The sequence below is a fragment of the Pezoporus flaviventris genome, unplaced genomic scaffold (assembly GCF_033815535.1).
Source record: "Pezoporus flaviventris isolate CSIRO_AGI_PZ_B2104156 unplaced genomic scaffold, CSIRO_AGI_Pfla_v1 ptg000008l, whole genome shotgun sequence".
In the NCBI taxonomy this organism is placed as follows: Eukaryota; Metazoa; Chordata; class Aves; order Psittaciformes; family Psittacidae; genus Pezoporus; species Pezoporus flaviventris.
Window position 1 is genome coordinate 1,189,627 of NW_026892556.1, and position 27,577 is coordinate 1,217,203.

At 46.3% G+C, this 27,577-nt stretch overlaps 1 protein-coding gene across 2 annotated transcripts in view; it reads right to left on the reverse strand.

Annotated features, from left to right (window-relative positions):
- Nucleotides 1-7,285: 7,285 nt before the first annotated feature.
- PSMB2 (proteasome 20S subunit beta 2) overlaps nt 7,286-27,577 on the reverse strand; it is a 155,693-nt gene continuing 135,401 nt past the window's right edge. The window contains exons 2-7 of one of the 2 annotated variants that reach the window (XM_061449824.1): nt 18,641-18,732; nt 16,878-17,000; nt 16,245-16,315; nt 9,889-10,051; nt 8,396-8,445; nt 7,286-7,528 (exon numbers count right to left, since the gene is read on the reverse strand). In XM_061449824.1, coding sequence (XP_061305808.1) covers nt 7,421-7,528; nt 8,396-8,445; nt 9,889-10,051; nt 16,245-16,315; nt 16,878-17,000; nt 18,641-18,731 — 606 coding nt within the window. In that variant the 5' untranslated portion in view covers nt 18,732 and the 3' untranslated portion in view covers nt 7,286-7,420. Of the gene's footprint in view, nt 7,529-8,395; nt 8,446-9,888; nt 10,052-16,244; nt 16,316-16,877; nt 17,001-18,640; nt 18,754-27,577 lie in introns of those variants that run through there. The other variant, XM_061449823.1, reaches the window with a different exon arrangement.

Sequence of the window (27,577 nt, forward strand, 5' to 3'; positions counted from 1 at the left end):
AGCAAAAATCATGCCAGCATTATTCTGGATGGCTCTTTTGTATGCTTTTTATCCTGGCACCATCAGATGCTTCTCATCTGATTCTTTTCTGCACAGAAAAGGCTACAAATACCCTGAAATTCAGACACGTTTCCCATAGGGATAGCTTCGTTTGTGTAGAAAATGTTATAGCCAAAGATTTGTTAAATGGAGACAGCTCAGCTTTTTGGGGGCTGTGAAATGAGTTCAGAGAAAGATCAAGCTATAGCTCCAAGTCAAGAAGTTTTGCAGCATGTCAAGACGTGTCTGGATGCTGCAGTCTTCTCACCTGATGATGGCTCTGTCCATGCAGAAGTGCCTTGGGCTCCCTTTGAGTTTTTCCACTATAGAGAGACTTAAACTGGCTAAAGAGTCCCCAGATGGTGTGACTGGGCAACCTGCACCAGCACAGATAGAGTCTATAAGCATTGCCAATGATAAAAAACGATCTCCTTTGAGGATCCCTGTTCTACTTTGCTGCCTGTTGCTTCATTGCAAAAACAAAGGCAGAGAAGCATTCACACCAGCAAGGCAATACGTTAAATGTTTGTGCTGCAGGTGCTACAGGCACTGCTGAGGAGGAGACCAGTGGAAAGGCCAGTTTGCTCAGTCTGGACAACGAAACCAGCCTTTCTTACACCTCTTTGTAATGTGCTGCTGTTTTGACTCTTAAATGGACCCTGGCACCACAGGGAATTACTTCAGTCCAGGCCTCCCACTCCTGACCCATTTTCATTTCATTTCCTCTCCCCCAGCCTTGTCATGTGTCAGGAGCACATTATACCTTCTGGAGTTTCCTGCTAATTTGGTCATCACAGGGAGCCTCCAGAAGAGCACCATCATTACCAACCTCCATCAGACTGGTCTTTTAGCACAGATAACTCTGACTCTGCCCCACCTGGGATCTCTCCGAGAGGCAGACGGGGTTTGACACAGTTCTCTGGAGCCAGAACGGGAGCAAGGCCTGTGTGGGACAGGGAGCCCATCACCACCTTGCCATGGCACAGCCACACAGGCACCAGGCAGAGAGGCAGGTGTGGGGCAAACTGAGAAGCATTCAGGTGTCCCCAGGGAACTGAGCAAGGCAGAAGTGGGAAACGTGTCTGCCCTACGGAGCATCTTTCATCCTACGTGGAAGATGGAGCTTAGAGGATCTACACTATAGGTCTCACCTGGTAAAGTCTGAAGACTTTGATGAAAAGGTAAAATACAAAAGAACATTCCTGGTTTAAAGTATTCTTTACAAAGTTGTCAGTGCCTTTGAATCTGCTGAGCTAAGGAGTAGTTCAGTCGAGTGCTGCAAGGAAAAACAGCTCTGTTCAGTTCAGGGCAAATTCTTTTCTATTCATGCCAGGTGTTAATAAGCTTTTTCACAGCTTTTGAACATAAAGAACCTTTTGGTTTCACTCTGCACATATTTCGGAGCCAACATGGAAACCCAAACCCAAACCCAAACCATATGGGCTTTACAGCTCCCAGAACCAGCATCAGAGGTTAACCTCAAACCTTTAACCAGCTCAGGCAAACATCTGAGATGAAGGCAAGCTGACCCCTGCCAGCGCTCCCATAACCAGCCTCCTGATGTTCATCAAAGCCTGGGCAATGCACACCAACACACACATCTAGGAATATCAGATGTACCAGACCCAGGTGTGAGGCTTTGGACGGGTTTCCCATGTGCTGCGAGTGAATGCTGTAAGGGGAATGAAATTAGAACCCAGCTGTAATTGTTTTCTCCTTGAAGGTGCCCACTCAGGGCTGCATGATTTTAAGGTTGATTCTAAATATTAACAGAGAGGATTGAACCGTATTACTTTAAATGAGAGAAACTGAACCAAGTAAACCCTGGAGATCCTTTTATATACCCAGACCGAGCTTCAAAGACTCAAGAAACTGCTGTTCTGAGTCAGAAAACCCTAAAGTCTCTGACAGCTTAGGAAACGTCTTCCCAACCCCGGGATGTCAGAGCCTGGTGAGCCACTTTAACGCTTCTGATTCCCATCGACTCCAAGCGTGGATTTGAATTAGCCAAGGGCATTTTCTGCTAAACCCAAAGCCATGATGACATCTTCCAGCCAGGGCCTCAAGACACTACGTGTTTGTTGAGTAAGGGCGAAGGAATGCGCTAGAATATTCCACATTCCACACGAGCCATTTCAGACTTTTCCAGGTTGTCTTTCTCTCCTTAAGCAAGCTTTGCTGTGGGATCGCAGGGAAGTTCATGGGAAGTCGTTATCACATGGGGCTTCCTTCCCAGCATATTGTTGTGGGTAAAACACCCTCACTTCAAGCACACAGTAAATGTTAAGAGCGCTTTTGCAAGGGAGAATGGCATTACCTTCAAGTACTAAGCATGTACTTTAACTTTGCATCCCTGCCTGTTAGTGCTTGGATAACTCGTAGAGGGTAGATTCCAGCTACTCTTTTGGGCTGTTTAGCAAGTCGCTCTCAGCCTTCACTTGTGCAAACATCAATACTTACCTGTTCCGTAGGGCAACTGTCCCATGTGGAAATAAATGTGCATCTTCCAAGGGAAGAAACAGCCTTGTACATCCTGCCTGCCACCGATGGACAAGGCATTAACCCGCTCTCCATAGCGCTGTTTCTGTGACCATCAGATGATCTGCGCTGAGACAAGACCCAATGTGGAGCAGGTGGTGGTGTGCGTGCAAGCTCACTGCCCTCTGCTGAAGGGAAGAGGCTTGCGAGATGCATGGGTTTTCTCCACAAAGCCCTCTGGTAGCAGGATAATGGCATTTGTTGCATTCCCAGTGCAAGATTTAGCAAGAGGAGATCGAGCATCACCTGAGCCCACAGCTTTTCAGGGGTTCTATAGTAGGATAGTGCCAATAATCCTAAAAGCACTGACATGAAATATGATGGAACCTGCTTTGTCTCCTGTGAATTAACTAAAGAAGATGCACTATTTTTATGCTTGTGCATAAACACTGGAAATATTTGATGACATCAAGGTTCTACGAAGCAAAAGGTACTACACCCAAATCAAAATACACTTATCCAAGTCATCATTTCAGGCAATTAGATGATTATCTAAGTAACAGATTATTATTATCTAAGGCAGCCATACAACCCGCTTCTGTGGTTGCCTTAGAGTTGATTTATAGATCCAGACTTACGCTGTATTTGCTGGTATTCAGATCTGCGCACATTTTGGTTTCACCTCTCCGTAGATTTGATCAGCAGAATATAATTTCCCACAAATCTCGCTAACCTTTAATGCAATACTTCACTGTGAAAAGAACATCCTGGCAACTCTGAAACAGATCCTTTTAAACATCCTTTCCCCTCTCACCATCCCTCAACAGCAAAGGCTTTTCTCTGTGCCTTCCGCAGCTGTCTTGAGTTAGACTACATGAGTAAGCTTATTGGATAACTACCTAATTGCACATTAGCACAGAACCAAAACACTAAAGCTGTCACTTCGCATTTTCGAGACAACCAACTTGGTTTTTAACCCAGTCCTCAGCAAGTCAGGAGCACGCAGGAACTGAAGCCAACAGCGGCGAGAGCATGGAAAACAGAGAAGTTGGATATTTTAATTCCCCGGTTTCCATTGTGCTTACACAAAAATCTGTTAAAACAACTTGTGCCTGTTTAGTTTGATCAGTGCTCACATGAAAGTTTCCTGCGCTTAACGGCTGCTGATGGCAGCCTGATAACACGTGGAAACTCTGTATGAGGTTAAACCTTTCAGGAAAAGGAATTCCAAATGGCTTGAAGGATTAACTTCCTTGAAGGATAGATTTAGCTCTCCTTACACACCACACATACATTGCTTCACAGGTAGCAAAGTTAAAGGTTTTTCCTTCCTTTTGTGTCGAGCCATTCTATACAAAAGGAATATTCTGTCCCTGCTTCAGACTGGGAAATGGAATCAAACCCTAAGCACTGTGAGCATGATCCATAATGTCAGCCCCGGCATCGGCTAACGCTTCTTGTAGGAACCTCCTGTCAAAATTAGAGACGAGCAAATGAACAGACATCCTTGGGAGAGCTGGGCCTGATTCTCCCCTCTGCTCCTACATCTTTACCCTGAAAAGGGACAGCTCCATTTGGTTGTTTCTGCCAGCGACTGTTTCATCACCATGCACAGGAGTGAGCTCAGACTGCCGGGAATACGCTGCAGGATTGCTCCGAACGGGCGTTATTTCTGCACCTTTGCTATTTCTCTTGCTGTGCAGTCTCTGCATTGGCTCACTACTGGCAGACCTGCTGAAAGAGCAATCCCTGCCCGAGGCTTTTCACCTACCCATGGCTGAAGCATTCATGGTTTAACTGAACGGGGTCCCGGATTTCTTGGACTGGAGAGATCTTGGGGCAGCACCCAGCGGCAGCTGCACACAGCAGCTGAATACAGCTGAATGCAGAACGGTCCTGACGTTACACTCAGGTGCACTAAGCACAATTAGGCTGTCTGAGCTCTGACGCCCTCCTCCGCGCCAACATCTCGAGTACACCTGCAGGTCTACAACGTAATACGGACTTTCTTCCACGGAAAGGTAGAGTTAACACCAAGACCTACGAGCACTGCACCCATACTCTGCCTCTCCCAGCAAAACACTCCCAAGCTAACGTGGCCTAAGGCACAAAGGGTCTGCTCCCCTGTAAGCCGATCCTGGAGCAAGGTCCAAGCAGAGATGAGCCGGTGCAATGATCTGTTACATGCACAGTGCTCAGGAAGAGCCCTTCTTTAAACAGGAAAACTACACCAAGAAAAAGTGCCTTGTTAACTCTTTAGGCCCTGAGGCTTCGGTAGCAAAACATATGGTCAGAATTACCAGCCCGAGCAGAGAACAGCTCACTGTAGCTGCAGTGCCAGGGGACTCCGTTACCCTGCTTTACAACAGTCATTTTCTATAATACAAAGAACCAAGGCTATTAGTAGAGAGCAGTGCTTGCAGTGCTCTGTTCTCTTAGATTTCTTAAGAGAGGCCTGTCAGAATAGACACAGATGCTTTTCTAATGGAAAGGTAAATTCTTTACAGAAAGGACTCCTGGATTCTAAGAAAAATATGGTTTCCAAAAGCTTTAGGGCTACGTTTGAAGCAGGTAAGAAGTTTCCTTCTCTTCCGTGATACTGGAAAACTTAAACCACTGATTTCACATTCCATACATCACTGTCAAAAATGAAACCTGACTGCTTCTGAATTCAACCATCAGCACTGTAGACCTTTAAAACAACCCAAAGTTATACAGCAGGAATATCACACCTTTCCTTACAAGGTGTAAATTCTTGGAAAGACCTTAAAAGGATCCACTTCATTAGAGGCCACAGTCAAACCCCACTGTGGGCCAATTCTTTTGTTCTGCTGGTTTGAAATAAAGGTCTGTATTTATTCATTCCTAGAGGTTGCTGCTCTGTTGGCTTCTGATGCAACCCCTTGGATCTTCACTCAATGGGGGATTCAGATCCTGGGCCCTGCCCTCAGGCAAAACATATGTTCCACTCTGACCTGAATCCAGCAAGGCTGTTTGCAAGGGAATAATTGTTTTATGTTTATTAATCACCTGCATGCAAATAGGTGCCAATAAAAACTCCAGGCAGATTCTCTGCCAGACTCAATCTCACAGCACCACGCCCCAGGTTTGGTGTCTGAAATAATGAGTACCTCCAATAAGGAGACATCACCACTTTGATATGCAGTGACAAAAACTTCACATCAGCTCAGCCCCTCCGCTTTGAAAAGAGACAAGAAACCTGCAAAAACATTCAACATCAGTGGTAAAATAAATTAGAGATGCTGCATATTAAGCTAAACAAATACATTAATGCAACATGAAGGGGTGAGATTTCAATCAGAGAACTGGAACATGCAGGCTCTACTCATGTTAAATGTGACCTGCCAAGAGAAAATCATGAGGCAGGGGATGACTTTCTCAGTGTACAAAAGTCTGAAAAGGTTTTTAAAAGACAAAGTCAATTTTAGCAAAATGTTTCAGTTATCTACCACTGGCCTTAAATAAAAGCCAGTGCAGCCGTGACTACAACAAAACCAGCTGATAATTAAACTCATCCTGGAAAGAATTAAACTACAAAGCCTGATGGAACTTAAGAATTTGATTTAAGTAAGGGCAGGATGAGTTAAGGCACTGGAGCTGCAAATTTCTTCTGTAAAATGAAGCAAGTCCCAGTCTCTAACCCAGTTCCCACCTGGCCAGTAAGATGGGAATATTTGGTCTTTACTGAGAGCTTTTTGTGGGAGACACTAACATTCTCAAACACATACTGAGGCAAGACCAAAAAGGCTTCGACAAATAGAACAGTCAGCCCTGTTACTTACCTTTCCCAACTGAGAACAGAGGTGTTAGGCCATGCCACACAAGTACACACACTCTGCACATCATCGTGTACACATCCATCCTTCTATTTACAAGCTTATTCAAACATGAAAGAAGCAACCAAAGAGAGCATTTTAAACGGCTAACTCAATGCAAATTCAAGTAGGGAAGTGATGAAAACTGCTCTCAGAAAAATCACTTCTGGGCAGACTGCAAGGATCAGGCACATGATAAGTATCTGAAGCTGTTCTCTGAATGGAGTTTTTATATGGAAGCATCATCTAGAGCCAAGACAGATCAGTGATTATTCTCATGGAGACAAAGCTCTAGCCTGTTGCAATTCAAAGATTTATGAGAAGTGCTGCAGTTTTATTTCTCATTGAACTGCTTTCATGTACTTCTAAATGTACAGACACATCAACTACGAAAAAAATCACAACTGATACATCAGTTTATATTTATATACTTAAGGTGGTTATGAGCCTCCTGTGCCAGCAGGAGAATATTCTTTCCCAGTAACACAACCATGGCCAGGTGAGTTAAAATGACACTAATATTTTAAAATCCTTTCTACTTGCAGATCTTTTCTTTCACCTTCCACTTGGATTAGACTGAAACAAAGTATAACAGAAGCAAATTAAGCCTTTGAAAACCTCATTATTATTGTTTTAGAAAGCAAACAGTGGTAACATCTTTGGAAAAGTAAAGCAGATGCTCTATGTTTAGCATGAAACACTTGCCTGGTGTTTGATGAGCTTTAGGTACGAGTGGGTGACAGCAGAGTCACCTAGAAAATATACTACCAGGTTTTTCCATACATAAGAAAACTTGGGGGGTGAAATCTGAGAAGAGGAAAGGTAAGTAACCTGCATGTGCACCCATTAACAACAAATCAAGTTTCACCTTCTCTGTGGAACAATTTACTTAAATACTCTCAGGAAGGATCAGTGGAATAAAAAGATAAAACTGGCTATATAAATGTCAATCTTTATTCAGTCGCCCGGTGCAGTACATGACTTGTGTGCTCCAAGTGAATAGAAAAACACCCAGAAGTGAACAAAACAAAAAAAGACAGAAGACTGCTGAAGAAAGAGCTCAGAGGTTAGGGCGTCGCTTTTGGAAGGGGTATTTTTTCCATGTCGTGGATGCCATCTTTGTCAATGAACCGGGCAGTGAAAGAAGCCAGATTGAGGATGAAGCGTTTCTGAAGCTGTTTAACAAAAGACAAAAAGACAAAAGGTGAGATTCATTCAAAGCTTAAATAAAAGAGGAGAGTGCAGGGATACAGCAGGGATATGCTGCTGTACATCAACATTTCCATTCGGGTTCTGATGGCCTGAAATATTAGGAACTAGTGATTTCTTCACTGCTCAGGTATCAATCAGCCCAAGTTTGTTCTCTGTGGCAAGACTAAGCCTAGGCTGGAGATGGAAAATACACAATCCTGTTAACAAGGAAGATGGTAACACAAGAAGACCAGAGTGGGCTACAACTTAGGACACAAAGTCTATGTATCGAAGGTACTTCAAACAGAACCTCTCTAAAGCACTTCTTCCTGCTGGTTCCCCAGAGGTTTCTTCCCAGTTACATTCAATTCAATCTCTTAAAGACAACAATAAAGGACATTTTCCTACAATAAAAGCCTTAGAGTTTGAAAGGTTACGTCTGCCCTAAAATTGATCACGAACTTTAAGGTCAAAGCTTCGCCTCAGATACCACTTCACAAGCTGGAAGAGAGGCACAAAATGCAATACATGTCACAAAAGGATGCTTGAATTATGCTCAGAAAAACATGAAACCCCAGTTATAGGCAGTATCAATATTATGCTAAGCACGGAAGAAGCAGAAGTAAAGAAAAGCTTCAAGTTTACGTTCTGAAGGACATGAACCATGCTAAGACAATGCAAGGGCCCACAAATCCTCAGTAGCTCTTCCACATCTGGTCAGTGTACGTCTATTACCCCTTCTGGCAAAGGCAGCCAAAAAATGCGACAAGAGGAAGAGGAAAATATCAGCAAATGAATGCAAACAAAAGTTCCTTTCTCAAGATCACAAGGGTCTAAGTTTGGCAACTCACCTCCTCTAGACATTTCTTTAGGAGCTCCACAGCTTCCTCACGTGTCATACCTGAAAGAGAAAACATCCACAGATTGATTTCATTAGAGGCCATCTCCCCCAACAGAAACTTTATTAAATTTAAACAACTGTTCAGCTGAGCACCAAACCCTCTCCTTCCCAGCTCACAGAAAACACTTTCCAGATGTACCGAGGATGCCCTGCACTGGAGCGCTCACACTGCAACAAGCCATTGAGAATCGATTTGTTACACTGAATGGGAAGCATGACGGAATTCTGCCTCCCATGGCCAGGGACCAGGCTCCGGAGAAGTCCGGACGTCTCTCCCTCCTCCAGTTTATTACAGTTTCAAATCAGCTCCATCTGTCCACAGCCGGCTGTAAGTCAGGGACAGTAGGTAGGGACTGGTTTTAGTGCTGCCTTCCCTGCTGGGTATTAGCTTTAATAATGGGAAAGGCACGTGTGTGATGCCCCTGCTATTCTCACGTTAGGATGAAATCCAGTGCTCTATAGGGATGTCAAGCCATGACAACGTATTGTAGCTCACTGTTTTTCTCTTTTCATGAGGAGTGGGGAAAATGGAGCAGTTGAATTTTCAAGGGACCTGACTACAAAACAACTAAGTCCTGTGAATCTCTCAAAACTTGTTTGTAGAGTTTGCTCCAGATCTGCATCCACTGTTCAGGCAGAAGCCCCATTAGAATAAAACTGACAGTTAGCTACACTTCTTGCAGGAGAGACGAAAGGATTACTAAACCAAGAACTCTGCTATGAGATTAAACTCAGCTTTGCACACAGGAGCAAAGCAGTTTTGTAGCTAAAGCCAAAAGACGTCAGATTAACAATATTCCCAGTTTTGTACATTTTCTCATCTGTAAAGTGGGGATGGGGTTTATTAAGAACTGGATTAGGATTCTGAAATTAAAATTTCAGACAGGTACAGACATGTACAACAGCTACCACATGCATAAAACTAAACCAACCAATCTTCATCACCGCCACTCCAAAGTACTGAAGATAATCTTGCTAAGAGCATCTTCTCACTTGTATGTTTTTAATCTATCACACAAAAAGCCAATCCAAGATATGGAGCAACAGGACCTCAGACTGCCCTCTGAAGATTGGTACTCTGGGAAAATGTACATGTCATAGCCAACAGACAAGCAAGTAGAAGATAAAGTTATCCAAATGCTATTACAGACTACTAGCAGCTAATGGTCCAGGGAAGTCATGTTTTACAATAAACTGAAACTTCCTTCACTTACAGTCTGTTATGCCTCAAACAGGAAAACACTTTAAGGAGCTGACTAGTTTCATGTTACCCTTTCAGCAAAACCAGAAGGCAGTCTTTAAAGCTACATTTATCCTAACAGAAAGCCATGCTCAAATCTGTAGCAGCACAGCAACTGCACTCAGCAAACACCAATCTTTCAGTTTGAGCCTTTAATTTATCAATTGGTGACAGGAGATATTTCTTCTCTGTACACCCCTTACCTGGCTTGTAATAGCGGTCAAGGATGCTGAGGGTAAGGAATGCACCATATCCATGTGCTGCAAAAGGAGCTTTAGCCAGAGCTGCCAGGTAGTCCATGTAGTAAAGGGCAGGGCCTTCCTGATCGTCATAGCCAGCCAGGAGAAGGTTGACATGATAAGGGGTCTACAAACAGAAACCACATTTGCATTAAAGCAGCCACTCCTAAAGCTTTGAATCTTAATCCCCCGCCACCTACAGAACAGCAACACCGTTGATTTCACAACTCTTTTGCCATAAAATGCTACCAGTAACTATACCAATACTGTCTGCAGGAGATTACAGTCTCAAAACTGATTGGGTCTTTTGGTAACATGGGATGCAGAAGCAAATAAAAAACATGAAACTTTGGTTCTCCTGAAAACGAGCATGTCTGGGGCTTTTTAAGAGCTTTCATGGCACATTCAAACTTAAGACAACTTTAATTATGTTTTCACACCAGATTCTTTCATCTCAGCATAAAACTTGCTGAGTTTTACTGTCAACATGTGAGCACAACGTGAACATTTTGCAGTTTCTAAGAACGCCTTTGTTAATTTAGCATGCTCTTTTCCCAGTCACGCTACTGTTAACCAGAGCCCTTTTAGCATATATGAAAGCTTACATACAGTGCAAACAGTTACACACAGTGTTCACTGTCTTGTTAACTGGCAGTTAAGATTTTTATTGCAGGTTTTTAATCTTTAGTATTCAGCTAACTTGACCACGTGAATGAAGAAGATCTATGGAATCGGTTTATTTCTGTTCAAGGTACTGCAACATCCCATTTCAGCAGCATTTTTGCTTGGCTGGAAACAGTTTTCTCATGCTAGAAATTTAGCTGTCGTCTTCTCTGATTCTTGCTTATGACTTCAGCAAGAGCCTATCAAATATGGTTGGGAAATACCAACATCTTTTCCTTGTAACCACATTAATGTAGCCATGCCTTTCTACCCTGGTGTACTTGGAAGTTTAGCAATTCCTTAGCCATTTCCTTCATGGCATAGGTTTAGTGTGTTCCACCAGAGTGAATAAAGCAGATGTCTCTGTACATCTTCTTCCAAGATGTGTACTTTGTAAGATCCTGAAACGTGCCTGCACTGTGTTATTTTTACATGTAGGCTCAAGGAAGATTCTGGAATTGTATATATATATTTTTTAAGACAGCTTTTATATACTTCCAGTATTTTCCTATCTACAAAATGTTTCTTATTAAATTAATCATACTAACAGGATATTTCTTAAAGTGCTGGAAAGCCTAGATCAACAAAGCAACAAGAAAAAAAAAAAAAAGATGCAACCAACAATAGACTAAAACACACAAACACAATTTCCCCCTCAAGCCAAAACACTGTAATGGAAAAAGTTCATTTTGATACCAAAACCACTGAATTTGTACTCAAAAGAACCCCAAAAAGTATCACAGGATACAGTATTTTTACTCTGACCAGATAGTAACAAATAATAAAGCAGGCTACAGTTATATGTCAAACATATCACTGTAAATTGTGTGATTTAATCTTCAAAGCATTCAAGAATACTTGGAAGCAAATTACCATGCAGCTGTATTCCTTTAATTAGTCTCTATTTCATCATTTATTTATTCTGAAACATCACACAAGTTGATATTTAAGAGCCATGACACAAGATCACTCAACTTATTGTGTGACTTTGAATTACCAACACTGGCATATGTGAGATACTCAACCATAAATAAATGGTGTTATACAGACTTAAACAAATCTGTAAGCTGTTTTTCAGTTGTAAGTTCTCCTGCTAATGTTCTATCAGACTACTTAAAGCTCCCATGCCTTGCTATTACTGAAGAAAGGCAGGATTTAACCATAAGGAAATATCCATGATGCCTTTACTAGCTCCATTATTATACATGAAATTTGCAGACAGCCCCTCTTAGTGCTTAGTGGCACTAACATCTTCATGTTGGGACTGGAATTCCTTGTCCTTCTGTCCATTCCAGATGCAGCCTTGGCTTTTGTAACTACATCCATGCCAAGCATTCTAAACTCTTTAGAAGACTGCTGTGATGCAAGGGCTACCAAATGAGCAGACGAACAACACCCCAGGATCAATCAGATCTTTCTCCCCCCCCTCAAACTTACCTTCCTATTAGAGGCACTATTTCACATCCCAAGTAGCTTTGCATTTTATGCTGTTTGATTTAAAATAACTACAGCAATTAATGGATGTGTGAAATTCTTCAGAATTTCCAGCAGAAGAGAACAGTTGTGATAAATACTGTAAAGCAACCAGACCAGCAGCAGGAGGCTGGGTGGTGACAAGCAGCGGCGTGACATCTGGCAGAAGCCAAAGACACAGCAAAGGGGGAAAGGTGGGCGCAAGGACGCGTCCTGCCAAGCGTGGACAAGGAGAAAGGAACTGGCAGTCTTCCTCTGGGCTCAGGCCAGACCCTGTCACCTACAGTTAAACACAGCATCACAACAAGAAACTTGAAGAGGCAAGGTGGGTATTTTTCCTACTCCCTACCTCCATCTAACCTAAGTAGTATGTTATATGCGCTAAACCTGGTACTAAAATCAGCAGGTGAATCAAGTGAGGTACTGGAGTAGGTATAGGGGAAGAGGAGCTACAGCATCACTCACCTATGTGAAAGACAGTTGGGTTCAAAGCAGTTTCTAAGTTTGCCTCAATTGCAACACATAAATGGAAATCAAAGACGCTTTTCAGATCCTGCTCTGGAGCATAAACCCCTTGCTTTAAAAAATGAAATGTCATGCAAAGCCACATGTTGACTATTCAGTAAAAGAGCACAGCAATGAAATGGCCTTAATTCACAAGGCCAGTGTCATTACACTTAACACTTCTACCAGAAGAACAACTTCAAGGCACTGCCTTACAAGGCAGCCACCCCCAAGATACCAGAAACTTGGCCTATATGTGCCACAATGTTCATAAACAAAACCAAGCTAGATAACAGAGGAACCCAGATGGTGATTAACAATGCAGAACAAGCTCTGTTTCGGGCTGGGCCGCAACAACAGTATTCTGTCTGAAAAAGTGGTGTTTCAGTGTTAGCCACCCTCCTTCACATTCCTCCAGCCTTCCATAACAAACAGCTTCACACGGTGAGCAGCAACACAGCAACAAACCACCTTTTCCCTCAACAAACTTCTTACTTCTAAACTATTTTCTCACTCCTAACAGGAGGCAGTGGCATGTTTTACCTTTCCACTTTTTTATCACCCACATAATTAGCAGCCTCCAGGAATCCTATAATGCAATTTAAATAGACACAGAGCGCTGGTGTTAATCCTTCTGGTATTCCACAAATGTAACAAAATTCACAGGGAAAAAAAATTCTGACGGCAAGGTTTGTATCATCAAATCCTGAATCCCACAAACAAATCATTAAGTGCTATGTTTAAAGAAAAGGAGCTCTCCCTACGGTACAGAGATCACTATAGTGTGACAGTAGTGTCAGAGTGCTCCACTTGCTCCAGGGCATTGCCATCTGCAACACAACAACATTTTGTCTCCGGTAAATAAACACATCTGCCTTTGCCAGTGTCCTCCCACTGTGCTGCCCATCTGGAGCAGGTGAGCCAGAAGGCAAGCTTGGGCTCAGGGAGGGGAGACACACAGAGGATCAGGCCTCAAGGGACACAGCACAGAGGAAGACAACAGTACCACATCTATGCCACATCCTGCTGGCCCACTTTAACAAAAACCCTGTTAAATTACTCCCGTTAGACGTACTTTACATCATACCTAAGAAAGAGCTGCCTGTGCTTAAGCAGGCAGGACATTTGGTGTCAGCCTCACCTACATTCCCCTAATTCGGGGAATTACAGAGCAGTCAGTCTCACCTCTGTGCCTGGCAAAATCTTGGAGCAGATTCTCCTGGCAGGCATGCTAAGGCACATGAAAATCAACAAGGTGCTTGGTGACAGCCAGCATGGCTTCACTAAGGGGAAATCCTGCCTGACCAATCTGGTGGCCTTCTATGATGGGGCTACAGAACTGATGGACAGGGGTAGAGCAGTTGATGGCATCTACCTGGACTTGTGCAAAGCGTTCGACACTGTCCCACACGACATCCTTGTCTCTAAATTGGAGAGACATCAATTTGATGGATGGACCACTCAGGGGATAAAGAACTGGCTGGATGGCCGCACACAAAGAGTTGTGGTCAGTGGCTCAATGTCCGGCTGGAGACCAGTAACAAGTGGTGTCCCTCAGGGATCGGTGCTGGGACCGGTCTTGTTCAACATCTCTGTCACTGACATGGACAGTGGGATTGAGTGCACCCTCAGCAAGTTTGCCCATGACACCAAGCTGTGTGGTTCGGTTGATACCCTGGAGGGAAGGAATGCCATCCAGAGGGACCTCGACACGCTTGTGAGGTGGGCTGATGCCAACCTCATGAGGTTTAACCATGCCAAGTGCAAGGTCCTACACCTGGGTTGGGGCAATCCCAGCACAGCTGCAGGTTGGGCAGAGAAGAGATTCAGAGCAGCCCTGTGGAGGAGGACTTGGGGGTGCTGGTGGATGAGAAAAGGAACATGAGCCGGCTTCAGTGTGTGCTCGCAGCCCAGAAAGCAACCGTATCCTGGGCTGCATCCAAAGGAGCGTGACCAGCAGGTTGAAGGAGGTGATCCTGCCCCTCTGCTCTGCTCTTGTGAGACCTCACCTGGAGCATTGTGTGCAGTTCTGGTGTCCTCAGCATAAAAAGGACATGGAACTGTTGGAACAAGTCCAGAGGAGGCCACGAGGATGATCAGGGGCTGGAGCACCTCCCGTATGAAGACAGGCTGAGGAAGTTGGGGCTGTTCAGCCTGGAGAAGAGAAGGCTGCGTGGAGACCTCAGAGCAGCCTTCCAGTATCTGAAGGGGCCTATAGGGATGCTGGGGAGGGACTCTTCGTTAGAGACTGTAGTGACAGGACAAGGGGTAACGGGTTAAAACTTAAACAGGGGAAGTTTAGGTTGGATATAAGAAGGAAATTCTTTCCTGTTAGGGTGGTGAGGCACTGGAATGGGTTGCCCAGGCAGGTTGTGAATGCTCCAACCCTGGCAGTGTTCAAGACCAGGTTGGATAAGGCCTTGGGTGATATGATTTAGCGTAAGGTGTCCCTGCCCATGGCAGGGGGGTTGGAACTGGATGATCTTAGGGTCCTTTCCAACCCTAACTATTCTATGATTCTATGATTCTACATCATCTATGCAGATCAGATGCCCTGAGACAGCCACTAGCACCAGGCAGACAACAGCCCTCTGGGCCAGGCACCAAGCAGCATGGCTCCTTCATGTCAACCTCAAAACCCACACCAAATTCCACAAAACACACACAGACTTACAAATCACATCGGAACAAAAGCTAAAGCAAGCAGCATCACTGCCAGCCGTTACCTACCAACCATGCTTAATCCACATAGCTGGCTGAAGTCATTTAAACCAGAAGAGTTTCATGTATGAGTCTGAGGCAGGACCCTGCACCGAGTTGTCCTGACTTGCTCCAACTTTAAAAACTTGCTACCTGCAGCTGTGACCCATGTCAAAAGTTAGATAAATGACCTCTGGCTGTTCCCAAGGTTCTTGCAGAAGGATGTAAACTGCACTCCACACATGTCATTCTCAACAATGCAGCTCTTATGTGAGGCATGGCCTTCCTTTGTTATTGTACATGCAGTGTAGTCAGAACAGCAACATGATTTATCCCACATACTGTCCCTGACAGAGCAACTTCATTCTCAGCATCCCATTCTTTCTTGTTTTCTTTCATACATCACGCTGAGAATGCCAATGAAATGCTTCCTAACCTTGGACCTTTCAAAGTCCATCTGCCTCTTCATGCCATCTTTTCCTACTTTGAAAAAATTACCATGAGAAAAATCAGTAATTGCAGTTTAGTAACCTGAAAACACAGCTTCAACTTGGATTTGATATTTATGGAAAGCCTCATGGTGCTGTTTACAAAAGGGGCTTGTTTTGCTAAGTACATCAAACAGCTTGGCTCTATTAAATCATTTTCCAAGAAGATTAAACGGATTCAGTGCATTTGCATGAAAACCAGCAACCTTATCTCGACGTTAAAGAGGCTGGATTCACGCCACTGTCTGCAACACTGGTGACAAAACATTTCTTGGGCCCAAGGCTGGAATTTTAAGACTGTAGTTGTACCAGTTAATGAGAAGTGGTAAGTTTTTTAAATAAGCAAAGCAAGTCATATTTTAATAAAACATCCTTTCAAAGTGAATTCATCACTAAAGACAGGAGCTGCCACCTTTTTCATCAGGCTCCATTACTTGAAGATGGGAATTTTCCCCTGTAAGCCTTTGCCAAAATCTTTCAGCTCTTACTCACTCGACTCCGAAGATAGTCAGCGAGGTTGCGCCGTGTAAAGTTTGCAGCTGCAGTAGGAGACAATTCATAACCTGGAGAAGAAATGTGTGTATTTGATAACAGTACAAATCCATATTCATGTTTCACTTCCTTATTTTGAAAGAGCAAAGACAGTCTTTGGTAACAAAATCTTACGCCATTTGCCTAATTCCAGTTTATTCTGACAGCGACAAGCTTAAAGAGGGCCCTCAAAATCCAGGCAGGTCATATCTGTGCAGACCATTAAAATATATAGCTTCAACAGTTAAAATACCATGGGCATGCAGCCTGAATTTTTCAGTCCAACGTATCAAGAAAACCAGTAACAGGTGTCGCACAACAGACATAGTAAGAGAAATATTTTCCTAACAAACCTATTATTGTGCCATTTACATTACAAATAGGCCAACTGGGCTTTGGATAAGCCTCTCTGTTTACACTATATAATCTAATTGCCATTTTTAAATCCTGGCTTCATTACCACCTGTACTCGACACTAAAAAAAGCTGAAATCCTTAAAGCTAGAGAAGCTTTGAGAAATAATCAGCTGTAAACTACACCTATCATTAACTCTGCTTCCAAACCCTCAGCGGGTAACTGTTCTACTTCACTCACCATTTCTCATCTTGTAGAGCTGAACATTCTTCTGGATGTATTCTGCAAACTGTACAGTGTCTCCAGCCTCCCCAACACACAGGAGTAAGATCTTTTCACTCATCTTAAACATTTTGTCATGGTCTAGGCAAAGAAAAATAACGTGGTCATGAGAAAGAATAAATTATTTTGCCAATATCATAACACATCATGGCTTCTTTCAGAGGCAAGAAAGTAAGACTCAGATAACTACATTATGACCTGGAAGACTAACAAAAAGTGCTCCTGAGCAAACCTGAACACTCAGTTGAGCACACAGCTGGTGGCACAGTACACAACACTTGTTAAACACATCACTGAGAGAAACAAAGCTGGAATGCACAAAGTGCTTCCTTCAGCAAGGGAGGCACTTCAGAAATCCATGCTCTTATACAATGACTATAGTGTTGATGCAAAGTTTAACATTATATGTGGTGCTTCCTGGGCAGAAGAACCCTGGTACCCAGTAGTGCGAAAGGAAGATCACTTCTGTGTGCTGATGGGAGCCTACAGAACAGCATTAAACCTCCACCTCTGTGCTTTGCTTCAGCTCGCTAAATGCTGGCGAATAATCTCTGCTGCAAGGCAGGTAGGAAGTGTCACAATCAGGAGGCAGCAGAACACCCAGCAGTGCACAGAAGCTGCATGTCTTGAGAGTTTAGGGAAGCTGCTGACACCCATCAGCCCTTGCAATCTAGTTACAAATTTAAGTATTAGTAAATGTGGATACCCTAAATAAATACCTGAAATCTGGGGGGGGGTTTCTCCCCCAAAAGACAAATAAACCCTGTGTTTTAAATACATTTCCCTTAAAGTTCATAAATAAAGCCACCTGGAACCAAGTTAACTTACAAAACATGGTTTGCAATGATTACATTTGTATTGTGTATGTGCCACCACCTTTCACAACCATCTTTCTAACACCATTCCAATGACCTGAAGAGGAGTATTCTAGATAAAAGCACTGCTATAGCATTCATGGGTTTGTGATGCCACAGTTCATCAATACCACATCTAAAACGTGCTGATGGTTATTTAGGGTGCTTTTAAGAGCTTCTAAAGCACAGTATTTAGCTTAGAAAGTTCACTAAACCTTGTAAACAAGCTTCAGTCTAGATTAGTGCAGCAGTAAGTAGCAAAATTCCTTTCAGAGCGTTTCAGAGGCTTAGGAATCACAGAATAGTTCGGGTTGGAAAGGACCTTAAGGTCATCTAGTTCCAATCCCCCTGGCATGGGCAAGGCCACCTCACACCAGACCAGTCGTAACGCCCCGGATATTTTACCACATAAAGAAGTCAAATACAGATTATAGCTTCACTCACATGCCTTGCGCCAAGACGTTCCCTGATGCTTTTACTTCTAACAAAGAGCTCCTTTTTACCATGAATGACATTTTACCAGGGAACCAGACACAACCAAGCACTGAATCTCGCCCTTCGCTACCCCTGCGGTGATTTTAACACATCCATACGGCGGTGTTGGGGCTGACAAGTCACCGCTTACCCCCACCGGTAACCCACCACGACAACCCAACAGTGGTACCAGTTTCGGCTTGGAAACTGCTCCAAGCAACCGGGCTCACAGCGAAAACACCCAACAACAAACCAACACCCGGCAGCGTTTACCTGCACCCCCCTATTGTAACAGCACCTCCTCAGCGCCACAGGCTCGGGGCCTGCCCACCGCCGGCCGCTCGCTCACGGCTGGAGCCACGGCCCGCACAGGCCACCCCCGCCGCCTCTCACCGTGCTTCATCTGGACGATGCTGGAGGCCGCCACCGTGTCCGCAGCCACGAGCACGTAGTCGGGGCCCTGGATGCCGATCAGGTACTCCATGGCGGCCGCGCCGTGACACAGCGGAGCCAAGCGCCGCCGCCTCCCCTCGCACCCGCGCCGCGGCGCGCACCGATGACGCCATCTTCACGTGGCTCGACGGTGGGCGGGGCGAGAAGCGCTCCCGATTCCAGCTTTATCCTGTCCCGGTTTATCCCGGTTCAGTTTTATCCCGTCCCGGTTTATCCCGGTTCCAGCTTTATCCGGTTCCAGTTTTATCCCGTCCCGGTTTATCCCGGTTCCAGCTTTATCCGGTTCCAGTTTTATCCCGTCCCGGTTTATCCCGGTTCCAGCTTTATCCCGGTTCCAGTTTTATCCCGTCCCGGTTTATCCCGGTTCCAGTTTTATCCCGGTTCCAGTTTTATCCCGTCCCGGTTTATCCCGGTTCCAGTTTTATCCCGGTTCCAGTTTTATCCCGGTTCCTGCGTTATCCCGGTTCCCCGCTTTATCCCGGGCCGGCGGTGGGAGGGCGGGGAGTGTCTGTCAGCGTCCTGCGGGGCCTGTAGGGACCTGTGCCCGGGCCGGGGACCTCAGCCCTCGGCGGGGCTTCAGGCAGACTTGGGTCTCCTGCCAGGGGTCCTGGGGTTCTGCCAGTCTTTGGTGCCATTCCTGGCCAAAACGTGCGGTGTTTGGTATTAAAAAGCACAATTCCAAGGCAGAGTCTCAATGGAGCCGTGGTGATGGCGCATCCCGCTTTGTACACTCTGAACCCTCCTTGCACGGCAGCGGGCACACTAACGGCAATAAGTACCAGCCCCTGATCTCTGTAGTCAGAGAGAACTGAGCTGCTGAGACAGTGAAATCCTTCCAGGAGCACTGGATTTAATGGGTTTAATTGCTGCCCATCTCCCCGTGTCGGGAATAGCGAGCGGTGCTGGCTGCGTGCAGGGCTGAGCTCCGCGCTGCTGCGTGGGGCTTCCCGCAGCTCCCACCGCGGTGGGTGCCGGCAGCCAGGCGGGCTGCAGCGGGGAGCTGTGACTGCGAGCTCAGCAAGTGCGGGATCCCTCCTGCCGCCCCGGGCACCGTCCCGAGCCGAGCCCGGCAGCCAAAGGGACAAGCCCTGGCTTGGCTCACCTGCTGAGCCAGCGGAGCATTCTTTTCTGTGATTGACGTGTCCGTGCCAGCCACCAAGGGAAGGCTGTGGCGCGGATACGCCTGCGATTTTCCTATCAGTTGATGGCTTCAGAGGTGCTCCTTGAGCTCAGATGGAGACCCCTGGTTTCATCACCTTGCTGGACACGCGTTCTGGCAGCCGCTGATCTCTGCTATTCCTTTCTTCCCCCCCCTCCCAGGTTCTCAAGCTACTTAACTTTCTTGAGGCAAAGAAAGTGCTGAAGTGCAGCACCCAAAAGCTTCCAGGTGTGGCTGTAATGTAGATAATTAATAACAAAAGAAACAAAACAGCTCCTCTAATTGCTTGGACATTGTCTCACTCCAGGCGCCATCCTGACGAGCGGCACAACTCCGACTGGCACTTGGTTTATTGATTAGACTCTGCCCCTGCCTGAGCCCCATCTAATACATTCACTAAATGCAGCTCCACAAAGACCCAGCCCCTCACTGATGAAAGGGGCCACCGGAGCATTAAACCCCCCCGGCAGTTGCCGTGAAGGAGGCAGCCCCCGGAGATCAACCTCTGGATGCTCAGCACATGGCAAACACCCAACTGCACCTATAACTAAAAAAGTCACTGTGTAATTATGAGAACTGGGCATAACCTTTGTGTGGTTTAAAAAATACTAGGCATGCCAAAAAGCAACAGCAAATTGTCTTCAGGAAACAGTATAAATGAGTGTAAGCAGCAAATTCACCATTTTGACTGTTTTCCAATTGCCTGTAGCTACACTTGTTAAATTGAGTGCTGCGTGAATAAATCAAAACAGGACGTTTTCTTTTGCCTAACAATGGCCAAGCTCCGTGCCAGTGTTTAAGTATTTTCTGTGTGGATCCAGTCTGAAGTTTTAAACACATTTTTCCCCATCCATCGCCATACATATTGCACATGTACATAGAGCTAGCCTCTCTAAACAGCTATTTTTTGAGACCTTTTTAAGAGAAGGTTAACAAAAAATCAACAGCTCCCAACCTCGTTGATTTTTATTGGGCCCTAGGGTACAATTAAATGTTAAGGTTGTTATTGAATTTTCTTGACAGATTGAATTTCCCCGTTTGGGAAGCACGTGTGCATCCAATACACACCTACCTGTCTTCCCAGGGTGCGGGCACTTTGGCAGTACATCGGGGTAAGAAGGACAGTGGGACATCTCTGCCTGGCAGGAAATGGGGACTATTTTTCACCACTAAAGGGAAACTGTCCAGGCTGCAGTATGCCTGGGTCTGTTATCTAGTCTAAGTCATGCTTTGCCTGGAAAGGTTGGACTAGGCGATCCTTGAGGTCCATTCCAAGCTGGTGTTCTATGACATGATTCTATGTCTTGAAATTGATTGTTCCTATTTTACTTGTTGCAGCTACATGTATTTATACATGTGTGCTACACAACCTTGGTGGGGTTACTCCAATAATAAAAGCTGTGAGTAGCACAGGGATGCCAAGCAGCCTATGTAAAACCCTGCCCGTACTGAGCTACCTGTGCTAAACCAAAGCTGGGCAGGGCTGGCCTGAAGCATCTGGGCTCAGCTTTTGGTTCTGTCCCTGGCTCACAAGGCAGCTCAGCAGTGTGGGGCTGTGGTATGATGCAGGACTGCGGTGCAGGGGGTGTTTTTCATTCTAGGTATTGTTTGCACTGGCTTTTGCCCTTTGCTGTCATCTGTCTCTGTACAGTATTAGTAAAGATGATGTTACAGTTACTGTAAAGCCTAGACAAGTTTTCCTGCTGGGAGTTCACTGCTTCCCAGAAAAGAAAAGAATTCTCGTGCTCCTGCTATTTCAGGTGCAGGAAATGAAGGCACAGAGAGGAGAAGTGATTTAGTGGAGATCACAGGGCAGGTCAGCGGACTGGATACGAATAGAAATCTTGATTTCTCTGGGCTCCTCTCTAGCTGCTGAAGCATGCCATTTGGCTCACACAACCCCAGAATGAACTCTGCAAGGCTTACATGGAGCTTTGCTCCTAATCTCCCTGTCTGGGCTCCACAGAGCTCCTCAAGATGACTTTCTATGTATGGGCTTAAACATGGTATATTTTAACAGATTCTCCTTAGGGATGGGCAGGGACAAACCTTGCATTGTCCTCCCATGGCCGCACTGGTGGCCAGCCCTGGTGCCAGTCTTTCTGGCTGTGTCCTCCCCGCCGGGATGCCTCTGGAGAGCAGCTCTTGCTGAAGTTTCAGCTAGCGGAAGTTGAGGTCTGTCTTTGACGTGTTTGTTTTGACAGATGGGTGTTGAACACTGCCTGGATGGAGGGGTTTTGCCAGTGGTGGTTAAATGATGAGCCTGGCTCTCCTGGGATGCAGAGTGGGTTGCTAGCATCGCCCTGCAGTGATTGCTTCAGGTGTACAGCAGCTCTGCAGAGGGGTTGCTCTGAACTCAGGAGCCCCCATTCACCTCTCCTGCCACCTCCCAGGCTGAGATCAGTGTGAAGGAGTGTGTCCCCCTCACCTACCACCAGCAAAACTCCTTGAGTCCTCATTCCTTCCGGACTTGTCAGTGCCTGGCAGCATCAGTGCTGCAGGCATCCCACAGCAGCCCCTGCTTCCCAGGTCCATCGCTCAGTGTTTGCCCTCCACTTGCGATGGCAAGAATGGGGCATCCATTGGAGTGTGCAGGTGAAAATGGATTGTAACCTGGCGTCTGCCCTCAGCGGATTGCAGCCTGTGTGGCTCCGGCAGGATTGATCTTGCAGGTGAGAACGTTCCAGAGACCAGCTGGGGCCCTGCTCCTCAGCGGGATGCTCCTTCCTGAGCATCATCAGTGGACATCATTGTCTCCTTGCAGAGGGCAAGAGGGTATTCACTGCAAGCAGTTGGGATGCCTGGGACAGGGAGTGTTATTTCTCAGTTTTCCCGTTTCTGGAGCCTCCCCAGCAGTGCGGAGCATTGCAGCTGCTTCCCACCGCGGTAGCTCCTGGTTCCTTCTCCCCGTTTCATTTGTGCTCAAACCTTCTTGGCGAGGCAGGGAAGCCACAGGCACTGCAGGCTAATATTGCAAGAGCTGTTACGCAAAACCAGGTTGGTGATCCCAACGCAGTGTCTAGATTTGAGTGGGGTGTGACCCATAACCGTACAGTGGAGCCAGCAGGATGCTCTCTTCCCTGACCGTTGCTAATTGTAGAATTGAAGCATAAAAAGAAAAGCTGCTTCAGGTCACTGGATTGATTTTTTTTCCCCCACTGAGGAGGCACAAATCAAGAAATCCAAATGTTTAACAAAACAAACAGATTTCTGCAGTGTTGTGGGAGACTTAGAGGCAGCAACATCTAACCAAAGCTCCCCCCGGCTCCTCGAGCTCTTGTTCCCTTTGAATTCCTGCTGGCCACTGGATTATTACTTTTCTTGCTATTTCCTGTGCTTTAAAAGTGAGGAAAGCACAATCAAATTATCGTCATGCCCATTTGGTTAATTACCCATTTAGTTACTTATTCAGTGCATTAAAAAGACGCTGGCCACTGTCAGTTCAGAGGAAATTCAGAGAGGCAGGCAGTTAGGAGACAGGATATAGGACGAAATAGGCCATTACACCAGCCCAGCAAATGGCAATTTGTAGTCCTTCTTTTCTCCTACGTCACTTCTGTGCCCAGTTTGTTCTGGATTTAGAAGAAAAAACCCAAGCAAATGAAAGCATTCTGCTGGAGATCCCCAGTGCTTGTTCGAATCCATTTAGGTTTAAGCCAAAGCTCTGCAGAACGACCGAACCACCTATTTTAGGTCTCCTTTTCTTCAGCTGAGCAAAATGTGCTGCTGCACAGGTCATAAGATGCCTGCAATTATGACCATGAATAGGGAGAAATGTTGCTTCTTGAGACAAATTCTATCTGACAGTTTTTACAGTGCGTTCGTTCAGAGCAAAATGCCCTGTCCCCTGTCACCCAGATTGAAATTATTAAGGAAGACAGACATTTCACTGACATCTCTAGCCGCAGGGGGGAAATATTCCTTCTGTTCCCCTCTGAAGGTCAGAGCTCACATAATGCGGAACACTTGGAACACGCGCGTACACGCGCTCACACGCATGAGGAGCAAAACTTTCTCTTCGGCAGAGCTCTGCACAGGTTTTGTGGCACACGGGAGCCCTCTTCACGTGCATCTCAGAGGGTGCTGGCCAAAAAAAAGGTGAGCGTTTCATGGCTTCGGTGCTAAGTCCCTGTCTCGCAATTGAGCTCTTTCTGCTCCGCGTGTACAACACATCAGTGGATGGTCATGGGTGCTCACATGCTCGTACTTCCACTCATATGATCCATGCCCCGACGTGGCACATCAGGCGATTCCTCCGACAGTCTGGAAGCTGTGGGAAAATCACACTTCCCTGGCATCTCTGTGTTCTTTCCAGTTACTTCCTGCCTTCTTTCCCTTACTGATAAAAGCCCATCTGCAAGCTGGATGTCCCATTTATCACTTGCGCTGCGTTGGCAGCTGTCATTTGGCCAAGGAAGAGTCCCTGTGCTGTGTCCATGGGAGCACCAACCAGCTCCTGTCTGATCAAGAGCTTCTTCATGCTGGAGGAAGGGCAAAGCCTGGCCCTTCGGTGCACCTACAGCCCCAGCCCGACGTGTTAATGCAGAGGTGCAGTGCTGCGGATGAGCTGTCAGTCACCGTGCCTTCCCTGTGGATCACTGGGCTCACTTAATCTAGGGCTGATAATTGGACTTGAGCCAAGGTGACCGGAGGTGGGAAACCAGCCTGCAGTCATTAACCTCTGCCCGTTGCACAGGGTAAAGCACCGGCTCCGTCTTCCCCATCTTTCCAGCAATTTGGCCTCCATCAGGCTCACGCCAGGTCCCTGCTGACCGCATACATGTCCTGGTGTCATTTGCAATGACTTTCCCTGGCTGGATCCAGCTCCCAAGCACAAACCTTCCTTTTTCAGCTTGTCTTAAAAACACTTCCTAAATCAGAAGCCTTTGTCCCACATTTCCTCTCAGAAAACCAGTGAAAACCCTGAGTCCTCAGTGCTGCCCATCCTGAGCTGTGCATCCTGCTATACTCCTGCTGGGTGGGGTTGCAGCCCAGCCCAGATCTCATCTCCCCATCCTTGTTCTGTCCATAGAGTCATAAAATCATGGAATGGTTTGGGTTGGAAGGGACCCTGAAGCTCATCCAGTTCCAACCCCTGGCACGGGCAGGGACACCTTCCACTGGAGCAGCTTGCCGCTGTGTCCAAGCTGGTCCAGGCTGGTGAGGAGCTGAGCAGGGAGAGCAGAGTGCTGAGCAGGCAGCACAAGTGGGAGCACCTGAGCAGAGGAGGGGAGAGCTCCAGCGGCTGCTCTGCTGCCCCAACCCAACTGCGCTTCCCAGGGGCCCCCCGCTTCTGCTCAGCATCCACAAGAACCTTCAAACTTTTCTTTCTTCTTCTTCTCCCTCCCTCTCCTCCGAAGTTTCATTCTGAACAGCCGGCTGCGTTCAGCCTGACTGGTTTGTTATGGCTTATAATTTGTGTTAGGATTAATTAACTAATTACCGACAAATGTCCGTTGGCAAGATTCTGCTTCTGCTTGTCAACTTGAAGTATTTAATTATTTTAATCATTTACTTTCATCTTCAGAATTTATGCTCTTCCAAGAGCGTTTCTAGGCATCTTTTAATTATTATTCTGATTTTTGTTGGGGGGGGGGGGGGAGGAGCTGGGGGAAGCGGGATGGGGGTTGGTTCCATTCCTCATTAACTATTTCAGTGAGGAAACTTCCCTGGAAACTCATCCTTGGGTTTCAAACCGTGGCGGCTAGAAGGACCAGTCTGAAATGAAGGTTATGTGGGGAGGCATGGAGAGGGCTGGGCTGGCCTTTTGCTTCCCAGATACAGTTTTCCCTTTCCCAAAAGGATTTCAGGGATCCAAACTGGGGAATGCCGCTGAACCTGGTCCCTGGTTTAGCAGGGGTTGGTTTACACAGATGCTTCACTCACTGGGAATAACCCCCTGAGTCCAGGGGCTCAGGACACCCCATTAGACACAGAAGAGCCTCTGAAGGCTCCAAGACCAGGTGGGCTCTCATTCATCGTGCCAGCAAGGAAATAAAACAAAAGATCATGGGAGAACGTGCATTTAAACAGCTTTTTCATCTTTAAAAGATCATGAATGGCTTAAAACCCACAAACCAAATCCTGCTGTGAGCACCCCACAGGTTGGAACAGGAAAAGCAGGAGCGCAGCTGGGCAGATTTGGGCTGTGGGCATGCATGGGAATCCCAGCCCCAGGATGTGCTGCCAGCAGTGGGATGGGAGGGCAGCAGGTAACTGGGACAGTGGAAAATGCAGCCAGGGACATCCTGTTCTCACAGGAAAATCCACAGAGAGGACCCCACCTGGGAGCACCCTGAAGGAAGAGTCAATGTGCTCAGAAAACCCAGGGACTATCTTAAACCACGTTGCCTAAATTCAACGCATGCATTTAATTCCTCCCTTTCAAACACGCTGCTCCTTGCTGCTCCTTCCCAACCTTGAGCTCAAGGTAGGGCAGGATGTGGTGGGTTCCCCGTTTCCAGTTTGCATCTTTAGCTCCCACTCGCACAGTGGCACAGGCAAAGAATTATCCCAGACACAGAGTGTGCCTTGGGAAGCTTCCCTCGACAGCATCCACACTCACATGGAGCTGCAGTTTAATCCCAACAGCGAGGTTCCAAGCGTGCCGCAGCCTGGAGTCACCCATGGGCGCACCGGCAATGGCATGCATCCACCGGGCACAGGGGGTCCTCACACCGACCTGGTCTGGAGAGCACCAGGAGATGAAATGGCAACACAGCACCTCCCCGTGCCCGGGCACATCCCCGGAAAACAGCCCCACGCTCGGAGCTCAGCAGCCAAGGGATCTAATCTCTCTTTTCAGTTTCACACATCAGAGCTGCAGCACTTCTGCGGGATTAAAACATGGGAAAGGGAAGGATGATAAGCTGATAACAGACAGTGAAACTCAGAGTCTTTTGGTGCTACGTTCCAGCAGACTTCCAGGCTTTTTTTCCTTGCCAAATGCTGCCAACAAACCAGTCTGAGGTGCTTACAAAATCTTCCTTTGGTGGCCAGCTGCTCGATGGGCATCACCGCACGTCCTCAAGCAGGGCTCACGGCACACGTACCCTCCTGACTTGAGCAGGAGTCTCTCTAGCAAACTAATGAAAGATTCAGCTCCAAGAGTATTTCTTTCCAGAAACAAATGAATCCCTTGGACCAGAGGGCTGATGGGAATGTGCTCTTTAAAAGGTTTCTTGAGGGTACGTAATTATATTGAAAATAATTAGGGACAAGGCAGCAGTATTATTACTAGTTATCATCTCACTCCAAACTTAATCCAGGCTGATCTATGGGAAGGCATCGGGAATGTAGAAGGTGGACTTTTCTGAAGCAAGATGAATCCATAACATTGCTGGGTTACCGGCCTGATGTGGAAGGCAAGAGGTCAGATTCCCCTTTGGAGTCACCTATTGGGGCTGGTAGGTTTGTACAAGAACCGAAAGGAGAAGACTGGGAAGGCTGAAGCACGTTCCTGGAGCCCCTGGAGTGAGACTCGGTGCTGATCACTTGGCTCTTCAGACAAACGTGTGTTCCAGGACCTTTAAGGTGACATCCCGGAGCCTTGCCCTGAGACACGGCAGCCCTTGGGATGTGAGCTGCGAGGTGAGCAGAGGCTCCCAGGGAAGCAGCAGTGCCCTGGTGAGATCTAAATGAGACGAGAAAGATTGTCTTAATTAACATCAGAATCCTGTTAATTAGAAACCTCTCTGCTCAGTGACCAGACCAAGTCC